Below are 25,945 nucleotides of genomic sequence, written 5' to 3' on the forward strand. Positions count from 1 at the left end.
TGATGAGCCATCTCCCATAAGTCACTCTGCCATCTCTCATCGTTTATCTTCTCTCTCTCTCTCTCTCTCTCTCTCTCTCAGAAATACGAGTTCTCTCTTCAGTCTCGGACATTCGTAATAAATCTCTTCCTCTCCAAGCTCGCCCAAAATCAATGAGTAATTTGGGCGTATCTCTTTATGGGCCAACTGTGTGTGCAGATATACACACTGTGCCCACTGTCATATTAACTTGGGTATCTTGTTAGCCAACCTTCACCGAGGGACAAAAAATTGAAGACATACAGCCGTGGTGAGAGAGTAAACGAGAAAGATGTAGAGGTATTTTTGGATCTAGTGGTTACATGGTGAACTACTCATCCCCTGTTCTCCTAGTTTAGTCATTTTCTATTCCCCAAACCTTTTCAACAGGTATGAAGGTATAACTGCTTTTTTACACCAGCCAGCAGTGGATTCTATAAAAGAGCTTTAAAAACTACATTTTATTCCTCCATCACCCGAGTCTGTGCCTCAACCAGACAGTAGGAGTCACTGTTGCATTGGCAGGGAGGTGAATTCCCCTACTTGCCTTCCCTCCCTCAAACACAGCCGATTGTGTGTGTTAAGTGCTGACCAGGCTGGACTAAACATAGATATATGTGGACACAAATGCAGATTCGTCTCATATTCGCACTTTGATGATGTTTTACCGTGAAGCGCTTCTCATGTGAATGTGCCCTCAGACAAAGACACCAAACACACGCCATTGATTTATCATATTTCTAGCTGTGTCTATCCTGAGCTGTAATTCGAAGCAGCTTCACATCAACACAGATCCATTAGGCCCGTCCTGTTTTGACGGCTTCCATCACAGTTCATCATCAACTGAATATTAAACAGCGCACATGCATGTCAGGGTCCCATTCCATTAATATGCATAAGGACTGTTGAGTTTTGTGAGGCTGGTTATATGTGTACAGCCTATAAGCTGGTTATATGTGACTATAAGCTCGTTGGATAAGATGGGATGGATGGGATGGATGGATGGAATAAGATAGATGAATGGATGGATGGATGGATGGATAGATAAGATAAGATAAGATAAGATTCCTTTAATGATCCCCATGGTAATACCGTAAAAGTAAATAAAATAGAGTAAAATAAAATAAATATTGACTTTGTAATGCAATTACTATTATACAGCAATATAACAGATTATAACTATATAGGAAAACACTATATATACTACATACACATATGTGTGTAGTATGTAAAGTAAAGTCAAGTGCAGGTAAAGGTGGGGGAGAAAGATCTTTGAGTTATTCTGTGTGTGTGTGGGGGGGGGGGGGGGGGGGGGGGGCATGTCAGTGTGAGGACGCCCTGTATTACACCCTGTACGGAGAATACAGAATCAAAAGCATTCATATTAATATGCAGTTGGGCACCATTCCCTTTGCAGCTATAACAGCCTTCACTTCTTCTTACAAGGAAAGCCAGTGTGTATGGAGGCAGACACATTTATATTTAATAACTACATGATAGCTTATAGTAGATAATTAAGCATGATTCGAATTTCTTAACTTGCAGCATTAAAAAAAACTGCCAACTGAGCTTTCAGGCCTGCAGCAGCGTGGACGTCTCATTCCGTGTTTATTGTGGCATTAAAGCAAAGAAACGGCGACAAGTATACTACTGCCCTATTTATGTGTTAATCAGATTTTATCTGAAATTCAATAGAACCCTGACTTACTTCATTTTCCCCCTCCACTTATCTTCCACAGTGACAGAATGACGGTATTAAGTAGTATGGGCGACGTATTGACCTGGTATACATTATACAACCAACAATATGTGGAAACCTGATTCCATTCCAAAATCACAGATGTTATTATGGATATGTCCTTCACCTTGCATCTAGACTATGTAAAGACGTTTATTAGGATTGAGATCAGGGCTTTGTGCAAACCACTGATGTTCCTCCACACGACTGTCGAACCAAGTCTTAGACCTGACTTGGTGCAAGAACAGGAAAGGACCTTCTCCAACTGCTGCCAACATGAAAGCATAGTTTTCATATAGTTGATTTATACACGTTAGCAACTTGTGTGGTTGAAACAGGAGAACTCATTAACTAAAAGGGGTGTCCACATATTTTTGGAAATATAGTGTATTTCTGGCAAATATGCTCATTTATCTGTACGTTTTGCACCTGTGAGTGGACGTCATTGCAGGTCCTGCAGGTATTGTGATGATTGATTTAATTTTTGTGAATGTGTGTGTGTGTGTGTGTGTGTGTGTGATGAGCAGTGTTTAATTTACTGTGAGCTCTGAGGGCAGATGGAACAGAGGAACTGAACTTCTCACAAACAATATTTTATTAATCAACCAGTTTAGCAAAATCATCTAATTAGCTCCTAATTACAGATCCGGGCGTCATGCCGGATTCACCCAGTCTGCAAGAAGCAACGTCACTTACTAGCTTTTAACCACACACACACACACAGTTACATCTGTGACATTTAGCAGACACTGTTATCCAAGCAATGGAATACAAGGCAAGTGACTAAGGGGTCCATCAATGGCAACTTGCCGGTGGTGGACCAGCGACAGATCGCTAATGTAGCCCCGCTGCCCTATTAAAAAACACACTTCTTAAATGTCCTACCAGCAGAAGGTTCTGGTCCAGGTCTTTATCACTTGGGTTTGCTGAGATGGAATCTTTCAGTGGATCCATGTGTTTTTTTGGCTCCTTGGGGCAGCCTTGTTTCTGCCCCTGAGATGTACGCCAGGCCCTTTGAATTCTGAGAAAATAAAACATAAGTGACCAAAGGTCAGATGTTACAGCCGCATGTATTAACAGTTGTATATCAATATAATAATGACAAGATCAGCATGGTGCACAGACTAGAGTATCATGCCTACCTGCCGTGCCCTTAATGGCCAGCAGGAGATATGGAGGCGCAGATGACCGACAGAGCCGGTTCCTTAAACTGGCACCTCATGGGCAGTCTCTGCGCCTCATTAAGCACTAATGCGCTACAGCTGGAGTCATTTCTCAATGCAATGCTGGCTCCTCTGTTTACACACACTTCCAGTCTCTTAAAAACTGCTGTGCCAGGCTCTGACCTGGCTTGGTTTTCCACTGGCGCTTATGGAACTTGGCTGGTGGAGCTTTGAGAGGAATCGGGATCACAATTGTTAGCCAGGCCTCATCCAAAATCAGTGCCTGATCTCAGACACACTGCAAAATCTCAAGAAACGTCTTTCAAAATGAATGGAGGCAGTACCAAAGAGGAGGGACTCCAGATTAATGCCCATGGTTTTGGAACTGGACGCCCAGCAAACACTTAGTCAGGTGTCCACATACTCTTGGCCAAGAGTGATCACACAACACACACACTAAATTAAATAAACTACCAGTGGTGTGGGTGTTGCACAGCTTTATGTTTCTGGAGACCTGGGTTTAAATCTCCACTTTGTATATATTTTCCCCAGGTCTGAATCTACCCTTAAAAACATGCCAGTGGGTGGATTGGTAGATGGATTGCCAACCCTGATCAGAAACGCTCCAAACAACACCGGACCTGTAAATCACTTACATTATGGCCTTTTTCTCCATCACTTGCTGCTGCTCCCGTCGATGCGCGGCATTTTCCTCCACCTCGGGCCGCGGATGCCGGTTTCTATGACAACAGACGGCACACAGGACAGGGCAAGGTTGTTAAGCCGAGATTTATGCCAAGCCACGGAGAGCAAAAAAGTCAAGATTAGCAGTTTTTTGGGGGTGATAATCTAATGTACACAGTCATGAACACTACTACTATGTACACTACATGAACTTATGATGTCATAAAATCCTCTTGCACTAATATACTTGTCCAAAACTATGTGGACACCACTTCTAATTATTAGATCCTGTTTTTTCAGCCATGCCAAGTGCTAATAGGTGTATAAAATCAGTAATATTAAATGTATAATATGTATGATATACTTTTAATGTTGTGTCAAGGGCTTAGTTTGGATTTTGGGTGACCTGCTGAAAGCCCTGAGCTTAACCCCTGTTCGAATAAACACATTGGATAAGTTGGAATGTCCATTGTAAGCCATAGCTACTTGAACAACATTAATGCCTGACCTTATGATGCTTTTTTTTTAATTGACTGGGCACAAATTCCTACAAATACAATCCAAAATTATGTGGAACGCCTTCCCAAAGGGGTTGGTATAGCATTGTATAGCTATTTAAGTTGTGGTTGGTCATCCACATACGTTTAATCCTGATGCCTTTGTGGTGAATTTTCCTTACCTTTCCATCTTGAACCCACTCGGCCCTCCACCACTGTGGCTGCAGAAGCGATGGTACCTCCGTCCTTCGTCCTAAAATCAAAAACACAACAAAGAAATTTGTCGTCCTTATAACCAGTTTGTTTTTTTCTGCACCACCTTCAAATCATTTTATCTAGCTGACAGACTAGACGTCTTCATTTAATCACAGTGATCCGCAACAGCAAGAAGAAATAGAATCTACTGTATGTGTGTTACCCGGTGTCATTTTAAAATCAAGCATGACCAAAAGTATGTGGACACCTGACTAGGACTACGTTGGACGTCCTATTTTATAATCATGGAAGTTAATATGGAACTGGTCCTTCAATCTTCTGGTATGGCTTGCACGGTTGCCAGTCCCCACCTGCCCTGAATAGCCCCATTCCAGGACTTCCAGTCAGCCCCCCATTTAAGTGGGTAATAAAAGTGCAGAACGCCGACGTGCCCGGCGAATAAGCGGTTTCACGGGCGAAGTGCAGTGAATCTGATCATGTTACACTTCCAGCTCATTAAGATCCAGTCGGGAATGCACTCTACCCACTCATCCACTTCCCCCGAGAGAAGTGAGGAAGCAGAACACTCTCCTGACTTCTAATATCATCTCACTTTTCCATTTTCTGGAGCGGCGCATCGACTTTTTTCTGTCCCCGTGTCTCTGTCCATTTCACATACGGTCAGTTCCTGAAATATTCACACTCTTACTAAAGGTGAGTGAAATCGGAGAGGAAAACATCTGTCGGGTGTTCTGGTGGTGCAGCGGTAATTATACTAGCCTGCTATCAGTGGGATTCAGGGTTCAAATTAGCCAGCGGTGGAATCAGCCAGTCAGGCGTCTATGTACAGACATGATTGGCTAGCCTGTCCTGCGCTCGTGTGTTACTGAATAGCGCCCAGTGATTCCGGGGAAACATCTGTGCCTGACCTTACAAACAGGATGGGCACAGATTCCCAAAATCCCCAAAATTGAGTTTGTTACAGCTGCAAAGTGGGGCAGTTTGTATAATTCTTCATTAATCTGGGATTAGACAAGAATTTGGTTCAACAAGGTCATAGTCAGCTGTCCATGTACTTGGCAGTGGTAGCTCAGCGGTTAAAAAACTGGACTAGTACTCAGAAGGTTGCCAGTTTAAGCCCCACCACTGCTAAATTGCCACTGTTGGGCCCCTAAGCAAGTGTTCAGATTGTATATAGTCATGATTGTAAGTCGCTTTGGACTTTGGACTTTGCATCCACTAAATGCCACAAATGTAAATGTAAATGTAAATATGGATTGAAGTGATGATTGGGTTAGCAGTTCTGGATGCAGCACACTGAAATCAGTCATTGAGGAAGCCCGTTTAAATGCGGGCGCACAGTTCTGAGCATGGCACGTCCTGTTCCTCATACACAATAGTCACAATACCAGGAGAACTACGAGAACCCATCAGCAGTCCTAGAAAACTGAACTACTAGAATTACAATGTACTGATCTCATTAAACTGTGTCTTTATTGACCATGCTTTATGCACATAGGCACAGCCGTGGTTGAACAGGTACGGGCCTCCTTTTCTTCCTGTGCGACCCTTTATTTTGGCTCACGACCCACCCAGGGAAAATCTGAAATACACAGACCACTCCAACGATGCTATAGCAAGACAACAGAACAGGAAGGTCACAAAATGTAACACATTTAACGCATTCAGTAACTTTACAAACCCTCATAAACATGATGACAAAATACATCAATAGTCACATTATAACAAAATTACTACGTGCATGTGAGCAAAACACCAACTTAACCACAAAACCCACATTTTATGGCCTAAAAATGCTCATGGGATCCATGGGATGGGATGCTGTGCTCCCACGGCCAATGGCGCACACAGGGGAAACGTCTCCCTGTCTTACTATAACGGCAGGCCGACCGGTCTCCACGATATTATTCATTATATATGATTTTATTTTAGTTATATGGTGTACAGCAGGGGTGCCCAATACGTCAATCGCACCTCATATAAAGAGTCCAACGTGATTGACATGAAATGTGGCCACTGTTTCTTTAATTTGCGGTTTGTTACCGTAGCTACGCCTCAGCCCGTCTAAAGCACTGTGAATAATCTAGAAAGTTTTCATTCGTCAGTAGGCAGTTTGCGCCGTTTTTGCATTTTTCCTTTTGTGACCTGCACTGTGTGTGAAGATGAGTGCGCAACCAAACGGAGATTTTTAACCCTACAATCTGACATTCGAATTTGAAACTTGCTGACTGAAATAGTAGATCTCAAGCCACGAAAGTGTGGGCACCCCTGGTTTACAGACACGGCCAGAAATATTGGTTAGCCTTGCATTTTATTTAAATAAACCACAAGCTTCCAAAAGCATCTTTTATTATCTGTGTACTGTATGTGTGTCTTTGTCTGAACAACCTATTTCGTTCCAGTACAAAGCAAACACACCGTAGTTCGTACAGAATTGTCAGTGACCTTTGAGAGTTTTGAAACATAAATGCATTGTGGTGAATGTTTAAGCAGGTTTAATTAGTCCTACAGGTGATTTTAACCTTTAAAAGAAAGAAAGGAATGATCCTGCTGTTTTATGTTGAATATGGTGAACAGAAGGAATAGAGGAGTCTGAGTCTGGTCTATAGTGATAAGAAATAAAGTAACATCCAAGCACGCTCAACATAAAGGTCACAGACCTCTGAAGAGCTTGATGTTTCCGTGACCACAATCGCCAATCGTCTTAAGTCGTTTAAGACTAGGGAGGACGGTACCCAGCATCTCTGGACGTGGTCGCGGACACAAATGGCCCAGGATTTAACACACAGATGGGTTGAATGACCATAAAAGTGCCAAGGAAAGCAAAAAAGGTGAACCTTCAAGTCCAAGGTGCAACAGTTCATAGTCGCACCATCTGTCTGCGCCTGAATGGAAATGGGGTTCATGGCCAAAGACCCCGGAGGACCCCTGTTCTATAAGCAAGACACTGCAGTATAATATGCTAGCCCACTACTGCAGAGTTCAGGGTCTTGAGTTCAAGTCCCAGCGGTGCTACCAGCCTGGCTAGGCTACGATTAGTTAGTTGTGTCTAAGGGAGGGAAGGTCAAATAGGGTTTCTGTTTGTTTTTAAAGGTTGCCAGATTGCATCCACAATCCACACTTTTTATTTATACTGCGCTGTTCACAGAAGGTTCAGACGGTCACTAAAAAGCACAATGATCCAAAAGCATTTTATTTATATTAATTTAAGTTTCATCTTTTTCCACTGCTTTATCCTGATTAGGGTCACAGTGGGTCCAGTGTCCCCAGAATCACTGGGCGCATTGCAGTAAGACACCCTGGACAGGATGGCAATGCATGATGACATAGCACAGGGGTGCATGCAAGTAGTGTGGGCGTTTCCGGTCACTTCTGATTCCTTCCTGCCTTTTAGAAACATGCAGTAGGTGGATTGGCTACTGAATCATAGACGCCAATCATCCTGCAACCAATCAGGTGTATTCCTGCCTTGTGTTGCGTGTTTTCGGACACACCGTGACACTAATCAGAATAAAGCAACATGGGTCTGGAGACCTGGGTCTGAGCCTCACCTCGAGACACTTTCTGTGGGACATTTGGCATGTTCTCCACGTGTCCAAATTGATTTCCTCCAGCCACTCAGATTTCTCCTAGAAACATGCAGATGGTGGACTGGACAGGCTGCTCTAATTTGCTTATAAGGGTGTCCTTGCCCTGTTTTCCTGGACCCACCATGACCCAGATCAGAATAAAGCTGTTACAATGCCGCAGCTGGTAGAGTGGGTACCGGGTTGATGAGATTTGTATGGACTGAATGGGCATAAAAATATTGATATAATGGCATGTTAACATTCATGGTTTTGGACAGGTGTCCAAATACTTTCGGTTAAGAGGTGAGACAGTTCGAACCTTTGGTGTGCAGCATGAACCTGAATAAACAGCCCTGTTCTACAGGTCATCAAGACACAAATGCTGACTGGTTAAGTGAGATTTTGGAGGAACTTCATGCCAGCCTGCAAAGTGCCCACAGACACCGATGACGTATCTGCTTTCCCATCAGTTATGTCAGAGATTCCTGGTGCCAGTGATGTAATTGTGGATGTTGAAATAATCAGAGCACCGTACCTGGGTGATGGGCAGAGCTAAGCGCTTCCTCTCGCTCTCTGCACGCGCTCGCGCTCCATCTCCGCGTGAAGCGTTCCTGCAAACACGAGCAAAGTTACCGCCGTTAATACCGGGACACCCGGATAAACACACCATCCAGATGTGTGCAATGACATCAGCGCATGCATGGCACCAAATGCAGCGTTACAGAAACAGGTAACATGCACGGGGATGCGCATGCATCGCGCGACACAACCGTGCACGATCACATCACGATTTAAACGACTTACCGAAAGTCACCGGCGGCCAGCATGCTCGTCTGAGCGGCTCGGTCTGTGTGGCAGAGGAAAAGAACGCGCGAGCGATCGGTCGGTGATGGTGCGACTCCGCGAGCTCACACACACAGCCGGTGGACTCGTTAGCGCGTGCGTGATTTATATGAGCGCGCGCAGCACCGCGCGCGTTCCGTTATCAGAGTCGATCGGTAATCGGTGCCCCCCTTCTGTCTGAGCGGGGGGGGGGGGGGGGGGGTTATGCGGTGGGTGCTGTGAATCACAGAAACACCGGGGTAAATAATGTATTATTATTATTATTATTATTATCATTTTATTATATGATGATAATAATGATTATTAGGCCTGTTAGTGGTATTTTTTTATTATCTTTTTAATTGTTTTATTTTATTATTACGTTTTGATGGTGATGATTATTAGGCCTATAATAATTATTTTTTGTTATTATTTTATTTTATTATTACGTTTTGATGATTATTAGGCTTATTGTTTTTATTATTATTTTATTTTATAATCACGTTTTGATGGTGGCGGTGATTATTCGGCCTATAATAATAATAATAATAATAATAATAATAATAAAATACATTTTGATGGTGGTGGTTATTATTGTTAATAATACAATTTGTAATAAAATTATTATTGTTATTGTAGCTGTAATTATCAAAACATTATGATGATTTTATTAGGCCTATTAGTGGTATTTTTATTATTATTGTTTATCATTTTATTTTATTATTATGTTTTGATTTTGGTGATTATTAGGCCTATTATTATTATTTTTATTATTTTATTTTATTATTACATTTTGATGGTGGTGATGATTATTAGGCCTATAATAATAATAATAATAATAATAATAATAATATATTTTGGTGGTGGTGGTTATTACTGTTAATAATAAAATGATTATTGTTATTGTAGGTGTAATTATCAAAACATTTTGATGATGAGTATTCTTATTGCCGATGTTACTAATATGACTAATACTGCTATTATAAATATTATTACTATTATTAAAATCATCTCACGTTTTCCCATTGTTCGTATGGAATTCCTCTCTTCAGAATACCCTCAAAAACATGCAGAAAGTCATTTTGTGCTCAAAATTGCCAATTTCCAAGTTGGTGATGCTCTGAGATAGACTGGAATTCTTTCCAGGATATTCTGTCTTGTATATAATAGTCTAAATAATTAATAAATAAATATTGTTTTTCAGTTCTCTGCCTTGGTGAAAGTGTAAACATGTACTCTCTGCTTTTTCATATTTATTTTCCATTTTCAGTTATACATTTAATTATATTTTTCATCTGTATTCCAGGGCCGGGTGCCAGACCACTAGGGTGCCGTTGTGCCAGATTTGAAACCAGAAGAATGGCTTATCAGGTGGTATAGCTAATGAGAATGGATCTGTCTTTGTTTTGTGAATGTAGCAAGGGGTGTGCACAATTTTGCTCAAGGCGTCTGCTGGCACCATCCCATCCGGTCTGTTGCAGTAATTTGTATCTGCTTCTGTCATCCTGTCATTTCACAGCAGACATAAATTAAATTCCATTTATTTTATTGACAATATAAAAAAATGCCAGTACAGCAAGAATTTCTAAAGATTTAAGTGTTCATCAACCAACAAAAGACAAACTGAGAATATTAAGTGCCAGTGTGAATGCAAATATTCCACCATGAGTACAAAGTGTGATGCTGAAGGAGGCAAAATCTCCAGACGTCTCTGCCCGAGTGTCCATGAACTTTTCTCCAGAATAACGTGCAATGTGAGTCGAAAAACCAAACAGTGATGAGGATCTTAGTGATGGAACACAGTGACACGAACATTTCAATACCTAAACGCCACACACTGCCTGGACAGTAAAATACTGGTAATTTGCTGCAGTAAGACTTAGTCCTGCATGATACGTCCAGCTTCAGGAGCGTCTCATCGGAGCAAACTCCTGTAGGCAAGGGAGGACAGATGGACATTGTAGTGGTCTGGGAGCTAAAAGAAAGACAAAAAGACAAAGTGTTACATCAACATAAAAGGGAACCTGAGTGAAACATAATAAATTTGGAAAATCAGCTTATTGGGCATCCTAGTCCAAATCCATAGGCTTTAATATGGAGCTGTATACTTAATCCCCTTAACGGCTATAACAGCTTCTACTGCTGTGGTAAGACACTCCACAAGATATACCAAAAACAACAGCCAGTAAAAATTTATAAATAAGTATACATAAGTATTTACTAAAGCCCAAAAAGTATGTTTAAAAAAACAGCTGAACACCTATTTTTTTCTATTTATTTATTAATTTTCCCCCTTTTTCCTCCCGATTTTGCATTCGAGGAGGGTATATTTGCCTGCTCCACACCCCTTCCGACACATGCACAGTCCTCAACCCCTTTTTTTTTTTGCCCATGCTTCGGTGGATTCACACATAACTAGGGTCCTTACACAAGCATTTAAAGTCCCCACCCAGTAAGTCCAGCCTTTTTCCACCCAGGTGACTCGGTGACCAATTTTGTCTGCTGCAGGCACTGGCAATAGTGCCCGCTAGATGGCGCCCAGTCGACCGGTGTGCTGGATTGCTAGCGCATTATCCCGCTGGGCCACCTGGGTGCTGAACGCCTGATTTTTAATCTACCCAAGCACTAACACCCCACACCTCGTTGCAATCCATTCACTGGCTTCCCTTAGCTGCTTGTATCTGTCTTGCATCATCGAGCCACGCCTCAGAACTCAAGGAAGACATGCATCAAGGCTTTTTCCTGTGCTAGCACCCATGCAGTGAGATGAACCACCCCTGACTGTACCTTGCTGTCTTCAAGTTTACCTTTTTTGCCCTCTAACAAAGGTTTAGCTGAACGATTAGAGCTAATGTTCCAGAGGGTTCACTAACTTTTTTCCTGCAGCTACATGACTGCATTACTTATAATCTGCCACTCGATTAGGCGCCAATTTTAAGTAACAGGAGGAGCCTAATATAGTTATCCTACGCACAGCCAAAAACAGGAATGCTGTTTGAACAGGATACCTGTGCCCCTAGTCTGGAGAGGTAGCGATTACGCAGGACGAATGAGGACAGGGGTTTGAAGTGAATCTCCTTCACCTGACGCCTCTTGATATTCTTCAGCCGTTCAGCCACCCTGAGAGGAGACAAGAGGCACCTTTAACAGACATCAAAAAGAGTTCGAAGTGACCTTTACAGTGCCATTGGGCTAGCTCTGACTGGATCACTCAAGTACATATATTGTCTTTCATTTAAACCAATTGTGTTGTTTTGGCAATGTGCTTTGGGTCATGGTCTTGCTAAAATCATTCCCACTGTACTGTGACAGTATACTGTCTAAGCATGTGGATTTAACCAGCAACTTTTCGATTACTAGTCCAGTACCTACTAGTCTACAACTAGGCTACAACAAGGGTTAGTCTACAACTGCCCTCTTATGATAATCAACTTAACTCACAGATCCTGACCTGATTGCCACACCTTGCTGCCTAATGATCCTCATAACATGATGCTACCATCACCATGTTTTACAGTGGATATGGTGTTACTTGGCTGATGTAGGTGGCTACTACAAGTAAATGGATAAGTGGCTAAACTGCCTAACTAAACTGCACTCCCAACTCATTCCCAGTGTTTCCTTGATCAGGATCAGATTGAGATTAGAAGGCTGATGTTTTCATGGCATAACAATAAAACATGCAATCTACTGACAATGCAATACAAGTTCCCGTCATTATTTATTTGCTCTTTTAGGATTCAGTTTATACAGTACAAAAACAAACCTAATCCAACACAATTCAATAATCCAAAATCAACACTTTTTAAACACAGAATGAAGATTTTCCTGAGAAAAGTTTCATGATTTCAAGTTTCATTATAAATCAAAGGATTTAAATCAGATCTGGAGCTGTTACCCTTCTGAACTTCCTGAATTAACCATGTAGATAGGCTCCCAAAGCAAAAATAAAAGCCTTATCAAATGTTTTAGTATCTTGTTTCTTTATGAGTTCTTTTAGACCAATTTTCTTTTAAGAGATTGATGACTGTTTCTATTTTAGGGCATACGGTCAGTATACGTTTGATAGAACTCAAAATAATATAGATCTTCACAAATTGAAGTCCCATCAGGACTATTTGATGGTTACATACACCTACCAGGCATAACATTATGACCACTGACAGGTGAAGTGAATGACACTGAAAATCTCTTCATCACGGCACCTGTTAGTGGGTGGGACATTTTATCCTGATGTTAGTTGATGTTAGAAGCAGAAAAAATGGGCGAGCGTGGGGACTTCAGCGAGTCTGACAAGGGCCAAATTGTGACCACCTACCTAAACACTGTCGCAGACCATGTACACCCTTTCATGGAAACGGTATCCCCTGATGGCTGTGGCCTCTTTCAGCAGGATAATGCGCCCTGCCAAAAAGCAAAAATGCTTCAGGAACGGTTTGAGGAGCACAACAACGAGTTTGAGGTGTTGACTTGGCCTCCAAATTCCCCAGATCTCGATCCAATGTCCGATCCATGGAGGCCAGACGTCGCAACTTATAGGGTCTAGTGGAGTCCATGCCTCGACAGGTCAGGGCTATTTTGGCAGCAAATAGGGGGCCAACACAATATTAGGAAGGTGGTTATAATGTTATGCCTGATCGGCGAGTTGCTTGCAAAATGATATTTCATAGAATTATAAATAAATATCCAGGGAAGCTTTTGAGATTCTTTAAAGGCACATATAAAGTGCACATTTAAAATCAGTTTTTACAAAGTATAAAATCATTCACGACTGCGACTCCGTACAGGTTGTGGTTAGAAATAAAAAATCAAATCCTGATTGGATTAAAAATTATACAATCATGATTGATAAAAAGCTAGAAACAATAAAACTTCTGACTCGTCAAAGCCGAGCAACCAAAAAACTCTGCTTAAATATCTGAAACATCACTGTCAACAACAAACGCACAATTAAAACCAGTTCCAGTTTCCCAGTCAGTGAAGCTTCACCCGTGCAAAAGTTTGTAAAACTGGCCCACTTAAGAAGAAGAAAGTAATATGTTCAGTGCACGGCCACCCCGTGGTATAGCTGACAGAATGTCAATATCGTTCATGGAACAACCACAACCCAACCAGCCAAATCCACTCCAGTCTCCTCTCCTCAGCCCTGATCATCACTCCACTGATATTCTCAGCACAGCGGCATCTAAGGGAAGAAGGCTGTCTGAGAGGATTTGGGATTGGCCCTGTTCTCCGCTGGTATCTAAGTGGCAGTGTTGGGATTAAGAGTGGTACGTGTGGTGAGGAGAAGTAGGTAGTGCAGAAATTCCCAGTGCCGGTGAGGGAGCCCACAGCAGGAAGGGTGAAATCACTGGACTGAAGACGTATCACCTGCAACACAGCACACAGGCTTGGTTACAGTACAACACACACATGAACTAGTCAGGGGGCCAAGGGATTCAAAATTTCTTTAGGCAGACTGGAAACAAAAGCACTTTAAACTGAAGACCTATGTTATATAAAACATTAACGTTGTTGCGGCAGTCCAAGGAGGGTATACTTGCCTGACATACGCTCCCTCCAAAGTGTGCACAGTCCACTGACCCCTTCTTATTCACCCATACTTTAGTGAATTTGGTCTTTTCCCACCTGGCAGAATTAATAGCCAATTTCGTCTGCTGCAGGCACTGCCAATTGTGCCCACTAGAGAGCCCCCAGTCGACCAGTAGCAGAGCTAAGATTTAAACCGCATTATCATTGTCAATGTTGGGGTAGGTCCGGTTTCCCACAAATCACTGGGCTCGATGCAGTGATGCATTACATAGTAGACCCAGTACATCAAGGGTCAACCTTTCTCTCAGACGTTGCCAATCATGCCTGTGTGTAGACATCTGACCGGCTGATAGCACTGCTTACTATTCGCCCTGGATCCCAGCAGTTATGGGCTGGAGTAATTTACCACTGAGTCACCGGAGCAGCCACAAGAAGGGATATGTGTATATTAATATGAATTAATGTAAGTAATTGGTATTTTCAATGATCGCTTGTTGAGGACGTTCTGCCCTTCTGTCTTGTAGCTGCAGCCGAACTGGGAAAACAAGTCAAAATTTAACTGGTCACATTGTGGACCTGTGTGTTCCAAGACCCTCGATCTTCAACTATGATTGATTATGTCTGCGACAGCTAAATCAAGCCGATTATTGCACAGTGTAACACTGTATCTTGTCAATATCCTTCTAAACTATTCTACACGCTGTCAAAATGGTGAAATAAATGCAGTTTTTAATGCAAACGTATACCTAGTAATGGTTGCTTTACATTGTATATCACATTTTGTAAACTTGTGTATTCCAAATTCCATCCTGAATTTGGACTTTCAAACCTGTAAAGACCATATATTGGCCATTCAAGTGCAATTTTTCGGTCAAACAATTAGTATCCCAGACCCCTTAAATACAGCATTACAGCTAAATAGTGAGAGAATGAGAAAGAAAGTTGGGACACACATATAAACAGTGTACAATGTAACCACCTTAAATCAAACCATCTACTGGGTTAGGATACCTGGTGTACCAAAAACTAGCCTAGGCCTAAAACCCAATGGATGAAGCTCAAATAAACAAAGGGGCAACAGACAAAGAGATCTGATCAGAACTCACTCTGAATCAGCAATACTTTTTGATCGTCGTGCTCGGGCTGATGCGGACAGGTTCAACTCTCCACCTGAGTGAGAACGAGAGGCCACAATAAGAAGAGCATCTTGTAGCAGGTCATTCCGGTCAAGTTCAAGATACCAACAGATGTGTGAACTTACCTCGAGCATAGTCCACAAAGTAAAGCAATAACACTGCCATCAGAGCCACTGTGGAAAGAGCAGGATGGTGTGAGTTTCCACAGATTGTAGCCGTGTTGTGAACATTACGTTTCTTACAGACATTTCTAGTGCCTGTCGGCATTCCTAGCCTAGCACTCACAGCAAATGCATGCACAGAAGAAGACCTCCAGTAAGAAGTACCCTCTGCCGTCCAGAATGGCTCCAGCTGCCATAGAGATGAGCGCCAAGCCCAGGTTCTGTATGGACTGCATACTACACAGAGCAGAAGACAGGAAGAACCATGAAGCTTTAAATCTGGACAGAACTTAAAGTAATTCTTTATGCACCACAGAAGCAAAATGAGAACAAATGCAGTCTTACAATCCATAAGCTGTACCCAGCTGGTGTTCTGGCACCACGAAGGCCACCATTGGCCAGAGAGCACAGGCCAACAGGGAATAGGAGATGCCCATGATCACCTATTGAGACAATTCAGACAAAAAAAACATTTAAATGAACTCTAGTTACAAAGAGAATACATTGTAGCCCACTTTGCTTTGCTTCAGCTTCGGGTCATGCACAGATGGCGTCACATTTTTTGGAAAACTGATCGTACGAGATAGCAAGGCATCCAGATTTTGAAGCAGAAAAGCACCCACATAACCAGCATTGGGTTTCCATAGAGGGAGTCCAACCACACACACACACACACCACACACTCCTGCAGCCGCCTGGACAAGTGCCAGAGATTCAGCGGGAAGAGCCCACGCCCGACCTTGCCTCCCTAGAACACAGCCAATTGTGTTCGTAGACACCAGGTCAGCCGCTTCTTATTCTAAAAGACTCGTTCTTTAGGTCAGGATGGGAAATGTGGGTGCTTTTTTTACGCCACTGCAAGGCATCCTGGGAAAATGAGTCTGGATAAAAGATGCAACAGATACCCTGATGCTCCACATTTGCACATTTTTCTCAGAAACGTGATGGTTTCCTTTCAGGTATGTACAATTAATTGAATTTCCTTCCCCCCTCAACTCTATTAACTGTAGCATAACTGAATGTACCATGGCAATCCAGGGGTTCCAGAATGTAAACGCCAGCATCATGTGAGCGATCAGCGTGGTGATGACGGCACACAGAACCCACGTGATGTTCTTTCCAGTTTTATCCACCAAGAAACCCAAGACGGGTGAGGCAGGAGCCGAGATGACGTAGACGATACTGAGAGACGAACAAAACAACATCATCATCAGACGTAATTCTGTGTTATATATATATATTGCTGTGGATCATGTGACATTACCTGTTGATCGCTCTGGCCTGGGTCGGCGTGAATTCAAACTTCTCGATGAAAAAGACTCTACAAACAAGTGGAAGAGTCGTTTAGAACATCAAGGGACACTAAACATGGAATTGGTAAGTGCTAGTTTGTGATGTGTTCCTGATGCCATCTACACTCGTGCTCAAAAGTCTGTGAACCCCTTGCATACATATAACTATAAACAAAAGGTATTTATTTATGAGCATACAAGCATAAACGCATATACATAAGGGCAGTTGTAGCCTAGTGGTTAAGGTAGGTTCAGAAGGTTGCCGGTTCAAGCCTCACCACTGCCATTGCCACTGTTGGGCCCTTGAGCAAGGCCCTTAACCCTCAATTGCTTAGACTGTATACTGTCACAGTACTGTAAGTCGCTTTGGATAAAAGCGTCTGCTAAATGCTGAAAATGTAAATGTAAATATACATTGTTGAGTCGGTGGGTAGCACTGTCGCATCACAGCAAGAAGGTCCTGGGTTCGATTTCCAGGTGGAGCGATTGGGGTCCTTTCTGTGTGGGTTTCTTCCAGGTGCTCCGGTTTCCTCCCACAGTACAAAGACATCCAAGTGAGGTGAATCAGAGATACAAAATTGTCCACGACTGTGTTTGACATTAAACTTCAACTCGAACCCGGGAGCTTCTTGCTGTGAGGGGACAGTGCTACCCATTTTTCTCGGACATTGTTTTGGTGGCTCTGGGCTGCTTATTTTCTTCTTGGATGGTTTCCTTTTAGGTAAATGAATCCTAAAGACATAATTATTTGCATTTCTTTCTCCCCTCAACTGTAGAATAACTGAATGTACCATGGCAATGCAGGGGTTAGAAGGTGTGTCCACATACTTTTAATCATTTAGTGAGCATAGTCAATATGCATTCAAATTTGCTCTTTCTGTGCATGTGGGTAAAGTGTAAGAAATGTGTACAAGTGTGTACTCACTGTCCCAAGCCGATAAAGGGGAAGATGGCGACGTAATATCCCACACAGATGATGAAAATCATCCAGAGTTGAAAAGGAAAGTCTTTCACATCCCTCAGTTTGATCACTTCCCCTACGAAACAGGCACGCACACACAAATAAAACCCAGTAAAAACCGCCTCCGGTGGCATTAAACGCCCTGTTAGGCACTTTTCTGACAGCATTATATAGCAAGAGCTATGAAAAGCTTTGAAGGTTGAAGGGAAAGCTATAATTACATCCCATATGGGCACTAACCCCGTATGCCAAGCTGGGTATAATACAGTCGCAAAAAAAAGGTGCTGAGTGCGGCAGAATTAAATTCACTTATCAATCAAGTTTAAGTGACACGTACACAGACAGGCAATCTAACAGCTTTTTATAGTCCTGAAAATACAGCCATGAAAATACAGTCCACTGACCCGTCTTTCCTTCCTCCTTGTTGAGGATCCGCTCTGCACGCTTGTCGAAGTAAGCCAGCATCAGCGAGCAGAATAAGGAGAAGACGCAGGTCGAAGCCGCTGGAAGACAAAAAGACACGTGACTTTAAGGGTTATCAAACGGTGACCTCATTAAAAAGGCTCAAATGTGTCATGGACCCGCTATAACACCTAAAGTGTGGACAATCTGTCGAGTCATTTTGGCTTGAATGTATCCCATTTTCTCCCAATTTAGCGTAGTCAATTTGTCCTCCGCTGCTGGGGGGTCTGTGATTGCAGTCGAAGGTGAGTATATTGCTGCTCCGACCCACACGCAGTCCTTAGCTGGGCGCTTTTTCACCCATGCATTATGCACAGGCGCCTCTCTATCTGCTAATCAGGGTCCTTACACAGCGTTTGAAGACCCCATTCATTTCATATTCAATGCATTTTATATCCTCAGGCTCACGCACAAGATCCATGCTGACCAAGCAGGACGACAGACTAGCACCCCCCACCCCTTTCCTGACAATTTGGAAGCCACCTGGCGCTTCTTTTCACCAGCCAGTGGTGCATTTCTACACAGAGAGGAACACTGTTGACTGAAGTATTCTTCAACCACAGGTGCAGCAGCAGAGTTGTCACACCATCCATACCATCCATACACATAGGTCATGCTATGCCCTATGTGTTCCTCTACCAGACAGGACAAGACGCTGACGCAGCAGTAACAGGGAGGACCCCTATTCGGCCTACTCTCGCTCAGACATGGCTAAATGTGTCTGTTGGGTGCTTTGCCAGATCGGTCGCACCACCGAGACACACTAACCCCACACCTCATAGAGCCTGAGTTTGATTTAGACTACTATGCACCTAAGTGTTTCCTATACTTTTGGCTCTACAGCGTTAAGTTCAAGCCTCTAATTTCTGTAAGCTGATAAAACAAGAAGAGAAACTTCAACCCCAAAGCTTCCGCAGAAAAGGGTACGTGGCTGTGGCTTCTGTCATTTGGATTAAAGTGAAATGAAATGAAAGTGTACCGGAGCTGAAACCGAAAAGAGAAACTCCATGAAGCGTCAGCTTACACGTTGTGACTTCGGTTTATGAACATTATAATGAAAAATGGCCTCATATTTCAAAGACCACCCGCTGACGGCGTAACTAGAGACTCAAGTCTCGGAGACCGGGTATTAGATGGCGTGAATGTGGCATGGAACATTTAGCAAATGCCAACACCAGTCAGATAATGCACAATATGAGAATTGATCAAAACAAAGAGTGCCTAGGGTAAAACGAGAAACATTGAACATACACTACATTGCCAAAAGAATGTAGACACCTCACCTAATTATAAAGGGTATCTAAAGAGACACTACACGATGTGTAAGGACCCTGGTTAGAAGCATGAGGTGCCTGTGCAGAAGTGTGCAAATTTACCAAAGGCACAGGTAAAAAGAAGGGGTCGAGGGGCTGCGCATGGGTCAGAGGGGGCGTGGGGAAGGCAAATATAGGACTAATTGGCTACACTAATTCAAAACAAAAAGGGAGAAAATGCATAAATAACTAGACAAAAAAACTCAAACTGACCCAAAGCATACAGCCGAAACAACACTTGCTTGCAGTTGCTTCTGGCCAAGTCTCTAAATGCCCCTAAGTGGATGAGCCCAAGCTTAGACTTAAACCCATTTTAACATGTGTAAGAAGACCTAAAAATAACAATACAGATGCTATTACAATACATCCAATATGACAAAGCTGAGCAGGATAAACCGCCCAAATCCAGGTAGGAAAACAGCCAACTGTGCCTGTTTGGATGCCCTTGGCTGCTCTGCTTGGCTTTCCACATAAGGTGCCAATCAAAATGTAGACCATTCAGTACCTCTGAATGTACTAAATGAGGGGCGGGTCACTGCAATGAGCTCTACTGGTCACTTACCAATCATTAGTGCAGCTCCAAGAGTGAAGTGACCTGACTGGCCCAGTAAAGCTTTCATCCGATCATACACCGAGCCCATGACGTTCATGTTCACTGTACTGCCCTGAGACACAAGAGACAAGAAAGAGCAAGAGTAACCACGTATGGAATCCACTGAGGACCAGTAAGAAATGACTTCTGGTAAGAAATGACTGTTTTCTTTGTCTTACCACTCGAGCCATGCTGAGCTGCAGACCAAACACCAGGTTGAGCTCCTTTCCTTTAAACCAGTTCACTGCATAGGTGTTCTGCGCCACAGCCAAAGACTCTCCTCCAATCCTGTACGTTCAGAGAGAGAAGACAGGAGGACGTGGACACTCATTTCATCATCAGTACTAAAAACGAAGGCTTAACAAAAGGGCTTACCCAAAAACAAAGCGGCCAGCCTCCATCAACCAGAAGTGGTTAGCCAAAGCACCTGTGGCAAATATCACCTGCGTGGAGAAAATCACATTATGGGTTTATCAGCTAACACTGGTTGGAATGGAAGACCTGATTTACATTTACGGCACTTATCTGACACTTTTAGAAATCAGAAACACTGCAGCAATGAATTTGGTTAAGCAGAATAAGTAAGTGCACCCACCTGTCCAATACACACAAAGAGTCCAAAGATGATGGTCCCCAACCTAGGAAGAGTGACAGGGTCATGTTACACCTGGGAGGAAACAACTCCAAGGCGGAGCTCAATGGAACAGCATAATTCGGAGCAGCTGTGTCCCAAATTGCTTATTACTTACTATTTCTTACAAGTGCACTTCACATAATTTACATTTTAAGCACTCAACTTTTATTCAAATTGATTTACCATTGTGATTATATACAGTGCAAGCAATTGAGGGTTAAGGTGGCAACTTGGCAGATGTGGGGCTTGAACCAGCGACCTCCAATTACTGGTCCTAGTTGCAATGCAGTAACACACTAAGACTGGGCGCTAATCTATAGTCAGTATGGAGGCACCCCACCAGCCAATATTATCAATCGGGGTTCAAACCTTGGATCCAAACCATAGTGGCAACCCGCTGCGCCACCAAAACGCTCAGTCCATGTTCATGTTTCTTTTAAAAAGCTTTAGCTTCTAAGATCCTTGTGGTCTTCACCTTGGTCATGTCTGTCAGTTCTTTAGAACAGGACAGTTTATTAGCTGTTAGAAACAAATACAATAAAATACAATCTCACCTGATGCCAAAAACTCGGTCCAACAGAAATCCTCCCAAAAAACAGAGGAACACATTGGGCCATGAGTACCAGGCATAAAGCTGCATGAACTGGGAGGTGGTTAAGTGCATATCCTATAAAAGAGAAAGAAATAGTAGAATCAAGCTTCTAAAACCATTACAATGCAAGCAGTCGAGGCTTTAGGGCCTTGCTCACTGGAGGTGGTAGGGCTTGAACCATCAACCTTTTGATTACTAGTCCATCAGATGCTGATACATTACTATTGCCGCATTTCTCTGACTCCGTTGTCTTTTTTCCTCCTTTTTTTCCAAATTTAGCATAACCACTCCACTGCTGGGGGACCCCAATGTCCCAATGGAGGGCGTATATTCGACTGACACACACTCCCTCCGATGTGTGCACAGTCCACCAATCCCTTTCTATTCTCCCATATGGACAGCCACACCCCGATCTCTATGCTCCTCCACTTTCTGTACAGGCATCCTGGGCAACCAAGGTCCTCCCACAGCATTGATAACCCCACCCCTTATTCCGGTCTTTCCCACCCAGCAGACTGGAAGCCAAAAGGGCGCCCAGCTGACCGGTATCAGAGCCGAGATTCCAACCCAGGAGCTCAGAATCTCCGGGCTGGTGTGCTAGCAGATTATCCCGCTGTGCCACCTGGGCGCCCCTACACCATTGTCTTGAAACCACCAAACTTCCTTGACTTTCCATTAAGACTGGTTGGACAAGTTTGGTCTGGAGGACCAAAACTTGAGAGGTGGTTCTTTGGGATGAAATAAGTTGTAGATTGTGAGGCGGGTCTTCTCGTCCAACATCAGCGCCTGACCGTACACATGCCTATTTGATTGGATAGGAACACACTGTCACAAACACACTGCAAATTCCTCGAGGCAGTTCTGGACAGGAATTGCGGGTGGCTCCATGTGGATGTACAAAAAGGTCACGTTCAGGCGTCCACATACTTTTGGGCGTATGATAGAAGCAATTTTGTGCAGATATGGTACCCTCAGTAAAACATAAATCTGACCTAGAAAACCAGTTTCACAAAAGTTTACACAAGAGGTGCGAGAGGCGCCACAGAGGAAGGGTGGGGGTGGGTGCTGTACCATCATCCCAGCACCTGCTTCATCTTTTTTTGGAAGTGCGAACACGGGTAGTTATATAATCTCACTCTGATGGTTTTTCGAGACAGATCTTCAGCAGCATGTGAGTTTTAATCGAATGCAGATTCACAGACAGTGAAGCCAAAAGTTTGTAGACACCGCTCTTACATTTTAAATGTAGATGCTTTACAGTTGTTGGAGTTTTTAAATAGTGTTAAACTTGTTGGCCTCTTTATTAGGAACACATTTACATTTACAGCATTTAGCAGACGCTTTTATCCAAAGTGACTTACAGTAATGTGACAGTATATAGTCTAAGCATTTGAGGGTTCAGGGCCTTGCACAAGGGCCAACAGTGGCAACCTGGCAGTGGTGGGGCTCGGATTAGCAACCTTCTAGTAGTCCAGTACCTTAACCACTAGGCTACAACTACCACTTCTGGCAATTCTCCTTCCAAAAGTGACACTGAGGTTTTTAAAAATCCCAACAACACTGCTGTACCTGCTATAATCATAACAGTACAACACACATGCATTTGCTAGGTACACAGTAATCCAGCCAGAGCTCCGTTTTTGTACACTCTACACCAAGAGTTCTTTAAGCTCTTCGTTACAGTTTTAACTTCCCTAGTTACCGTATCAGCTTCCACATTTGACGTTTTGCAAAAGATCACTGTTTCATGTACGGTCCCAATTCCAAAAGAAATGGGACAGTAAGCAAAATGTACATAAAAATAGCCCATACACACACCCATTCACCTATAGGGCAATTCAGTGTCTCCAATTCACCTGACTGCATGTTTTTGGACTGTTGGAGGAAACCGGAGCTCCCGGAGGAAACACACACAGACACAGGGAGAACATGCAAACTCTACACAGAAAGGACCTGGACCACCCCGCCTGGGCATCAAACCCAGGACCTTCTTGCTGTGAGGCGACACCGTGCTGCCCCTACTTTAATCAATGGGGCCAAATTTTTACCCCACACAAAAGCCACTCCTAGTGAATGAGCTTAAATGACTGTTGATGATTGAAGATAAACACATTAAACATGTAAACACTGAATTGTGAGGAAAATGTTTTAAAAGTTGTGATATAGCCCGCCCATTAAAGAAGAATAATCTACAAGTATAAAACACACTGACCTGGGTGACTTGTTTCTGAAGAGCAGCCGGGTTGTCGTAGCAGAAGTAGCTGCCTAAAAAAAGATTCACAGGGTTATTTCCGTTTAAAAACGAATAGAAATAAATACATTTCATCCAATTCATTCTAAAAGCATTTAGTCTCAAGGCTCTGCACAGTCCACTGGAATTCCTTCACTAATGTCTGTCGGACCTCGTTGAAAGCACATGATTTATGCCTTAATCACCTGAACCTAATAGTTAGGAAATCTGAGGAAAGGACAAGTTTGGTGTGGAAGAGCATCAGTGGCCTGCACGAACTCCATTGGGATGAACTGTTCTTCTGATTGAATAGATGCAAATTCCAACAGATACACTCCAAACACTGGTTGAAAGCCTTTCAAAAAGAGTGAACTGTTACACCCAAGAGCAGACACCTTTATCCTATTAGTTGTAGCCAATTACAGTGAAGCAATTGAAGATTAAGACTAAGAGCCTTGCTCAAGGGTCCAACAGTGGCAGCTCGATGGTGGTGGTGGGACGACAAGCAGCAACCTTCTGTTTACTGGTTCAGAACCAGAACCACTGCCCTATAAATATGTTAATATGTCCAAAGAGCTAATAATCAGTAATATTTCTGGTCGTCAAATCGGCTTCTTATGTTTGTATTTTTGTGTCTTGTAAGTAAAGAGCGTAAGTGAAACTAAACTGTAAATACTCACCGAATCCCAGAAAACACATGAAAATAAGGACGATGAATCGGTGCAGTAAATGATTCGGATCGCAGAACGGGGACATTTTGCTTCTATTGTTCCGATCATCTTGATTTGAATCTAAAAGACTCTGAGTTTCTTCCAAATCTGCCATTTCTGTAAATAATAATAAACAACTTCCAAGTCGCAGGTTGTCCGGCTACTGTCCTGTCATGTGACCACAGATCACGTGATCACCCAACAGTACAATGTGACTGAAACGTATTCGACCAGATCACGCGGGTGATACGGAGCACATCCCAGTAAACACCGCGCTGCAGGCGAGGCTCGAACCCAGGTCTTCAGACAAAGGTTCCTATGCAACACCCTCCCAACAGAAGTGATTTTTCTATTAATAAGCATTAACATAGCACAGTACTTTATCTGTTTATTTATGCATTCACTTGGTCTTGATCAGGGTCGCGGGCACACGGACACAGAAAACACGCAAGGATCGAACCCAGGCTCCTACACTCAAGTTATATGCAGCACCCACTCTTTTAGGCACCCAATGCGAAATCATTTCCTAACAATGAACTGTTGTTATTATTACTGATTAATGCTTTTACCTGGTTCTGATCAGGGTCGTGGGTGATACGGAGCACATCCTAAACACTTCACTCATAGAAACCGGAGGCGAGGCTCGGACCCAGGTCTTTAAACACAAGTTCTATGCCAGCAGGGTATTACCATAGTACAGTCATTAATTTATGCATTCACCTGTGCCATCAAATCAGCCTCAAAACATCAGTGAGCCTCCTTCATGCTTCATGATAGGCATGCTGTTCTTTTCTATCCTAGGGGTCTTAAATAAGATGGGTCGCAGATCATAGGTCCCTCATTGAAATAATGAGTTAAAACAAGCAATATATGGCCAAAAGTATGTGGACACCCCTGCTAATTATAAGTTGTATAAGTGTTTCAGGTACGCTCATAACTAACAGACCCTTGAGTAAGATCTGTAACCCTGAATAGCTCAGTTAAAAGCTGATAAACTGTATCATCATTTGTCAAATAAACAACTGGACAAACTGGTAGGTACAGCATCGTATGACCTTCTTCCCAGTCATTTCTATAAAGCTCTGAGTGTTTAAATGGAAGTTCTTTAAAGTCAGTGAGAAGTGCCCGCCCCAGGATTTGTCATTTTCCTGAACGTCATTAAGAATTAGCGATAATTCACTCAGGCCGGTGGTGATCTTTCACAAAATTTAATCTGAACTCGACAAACTGGTTTTCCTCTCTCGTGGTCCAGGCGCTCATGGTAAATGAAGGTGTAGCTCATTAATTTCCGGCCTGATGTGCGGTTCTTTCCCGGAGATCATATTTCATGATTACATTAATCAGCGTGGCGGCAGTAAATCAGGCCTGAGATGCTGCAGGTATTCCAGTCGTCCAAAATTCCATTTCTAAAGTGTCACTTGGTGGGGCTTATTTATTTGAGTTAATAATGAGTTTTTTCTTCGGCACCTCAGCGTAATGTGATTTAGGTAATAATCTGGGTGAAAATGCAGGCGATATTTATGAATTAAGTATCATTGCAAGGCCCCTAACTCAGACATGAACTGTATGTAATAGGGAATGATTTAGAGCAGTGGTTCTCAAACTGTGGAAGTACTTCTGCTA

At 42.9% G+C, this 25,945-nt stretch overlaps 2 protein-coding genes across 3 annotated transcripts in view; both read right to left on the reverse strand.

The window, feature by feature from the left end:
- The window catches only part of schip1 (schwannomin interacting protein 1), a 169,726-nt gene extending 160,933 nt beyond the window's left edge, over positions 1 to 8,793 (reverse strand). Inside the window, exons 1-5 of the mRNA XM_062987497.1 lie at positions 8,690 to 8,793; positions 8,421 to 8,496; positions 4,283 to 4,353; positions 3,576 to 3,659; positions 2,642 to 2,777 (exon numbers count right to left, since the gene is read on the reverse strand). Coding sequence (XP_062843567.1) covers positions 2,642 to 2,777; positions 3,576 to 3,659; positions 4,283 to 4,353; positions 8,421 to 8,496; positions 8,690 to 8,712 — 390 coding nt within the window. The 5' untranslated portion in view covers positions 8,713 to 8,793. The remainder of the gene's footprint in view (positions 1 to 2,641; positions 2,778 to 3,575; positions 3,660 to 4,282; positions 4,354 to 8,420; positions 8,497 to 8,689) is intronic.
- Positions 8,794 to 10,232: 1,439 nt separating this feature from the next.
- mfsd1 (major facilitator superfamily domain containing 1) lies at positions 10,233 to 24,437 on the reverse strand. Of its 2 annotated transcripts, XM_062987521.1 has the most exons (17): positions 24,293 to 24,437; positions 23,595 to 23,647; positions 21,345 to 21,457; positions 20,752 to 20,794; positions 20,532 to 20,599; positions 20,336 to 20,444; positions 20,127 to 20,229; positions 18,194 to 18,292; positions 17,754 to 17,865; positions 16,801 to 16,857; positions 16,562 to 16,718; positions 15,882 to 15,979; positions 15,661 to 15,773; positions 15,501 to 15,548; positions 15,346 to 15,409; positions 11,716 to 11,827; positions 10,233 to 10,682 (listed from the first exon to the last, which is right to left on the reverse strand). In XM_062987521.1, exons 1-17 carry the CDS (start codon positions 24,435 to 24,437, stop codon positions 10,623 to 10,625), a joined length of 1,554 nt encoding a protein of 517 aa, XP_062843591.1. In that variant the 3' UTR covers positions 10,233 to 10,622. The 2 variants fall into 2 exon arrangements, with proteins under 2 accessions (XP_062843591.1, XP_062843590.1); XM_062987520.1 differs by lacking the exons at positions 10,233 to 10,682; positions 11,716 to 11,827 and adding an exon at positions 12,421 to 14,077.
- Between the last annotated feature and the right edge of the window lie 1,508 nt (positions 24,438 to 25,945).

This window comes from Trichomycterus rosablanca, chromosome 25 (assembly GCF_030014385.1).
Source record: "Trichomycterus rosablanca isolate fTriRos1 chromosome 25, fTriRos1.hap1, whole genome shotgun sequence".
In the NCBI taxonomy this organism is placed as follows: Eukaryota; Metazoa; Chordata; class Actinopteri; order Siluriformes; family Trichomycteridae; genus Trichomycterus; species Trichomycterus rosablanca.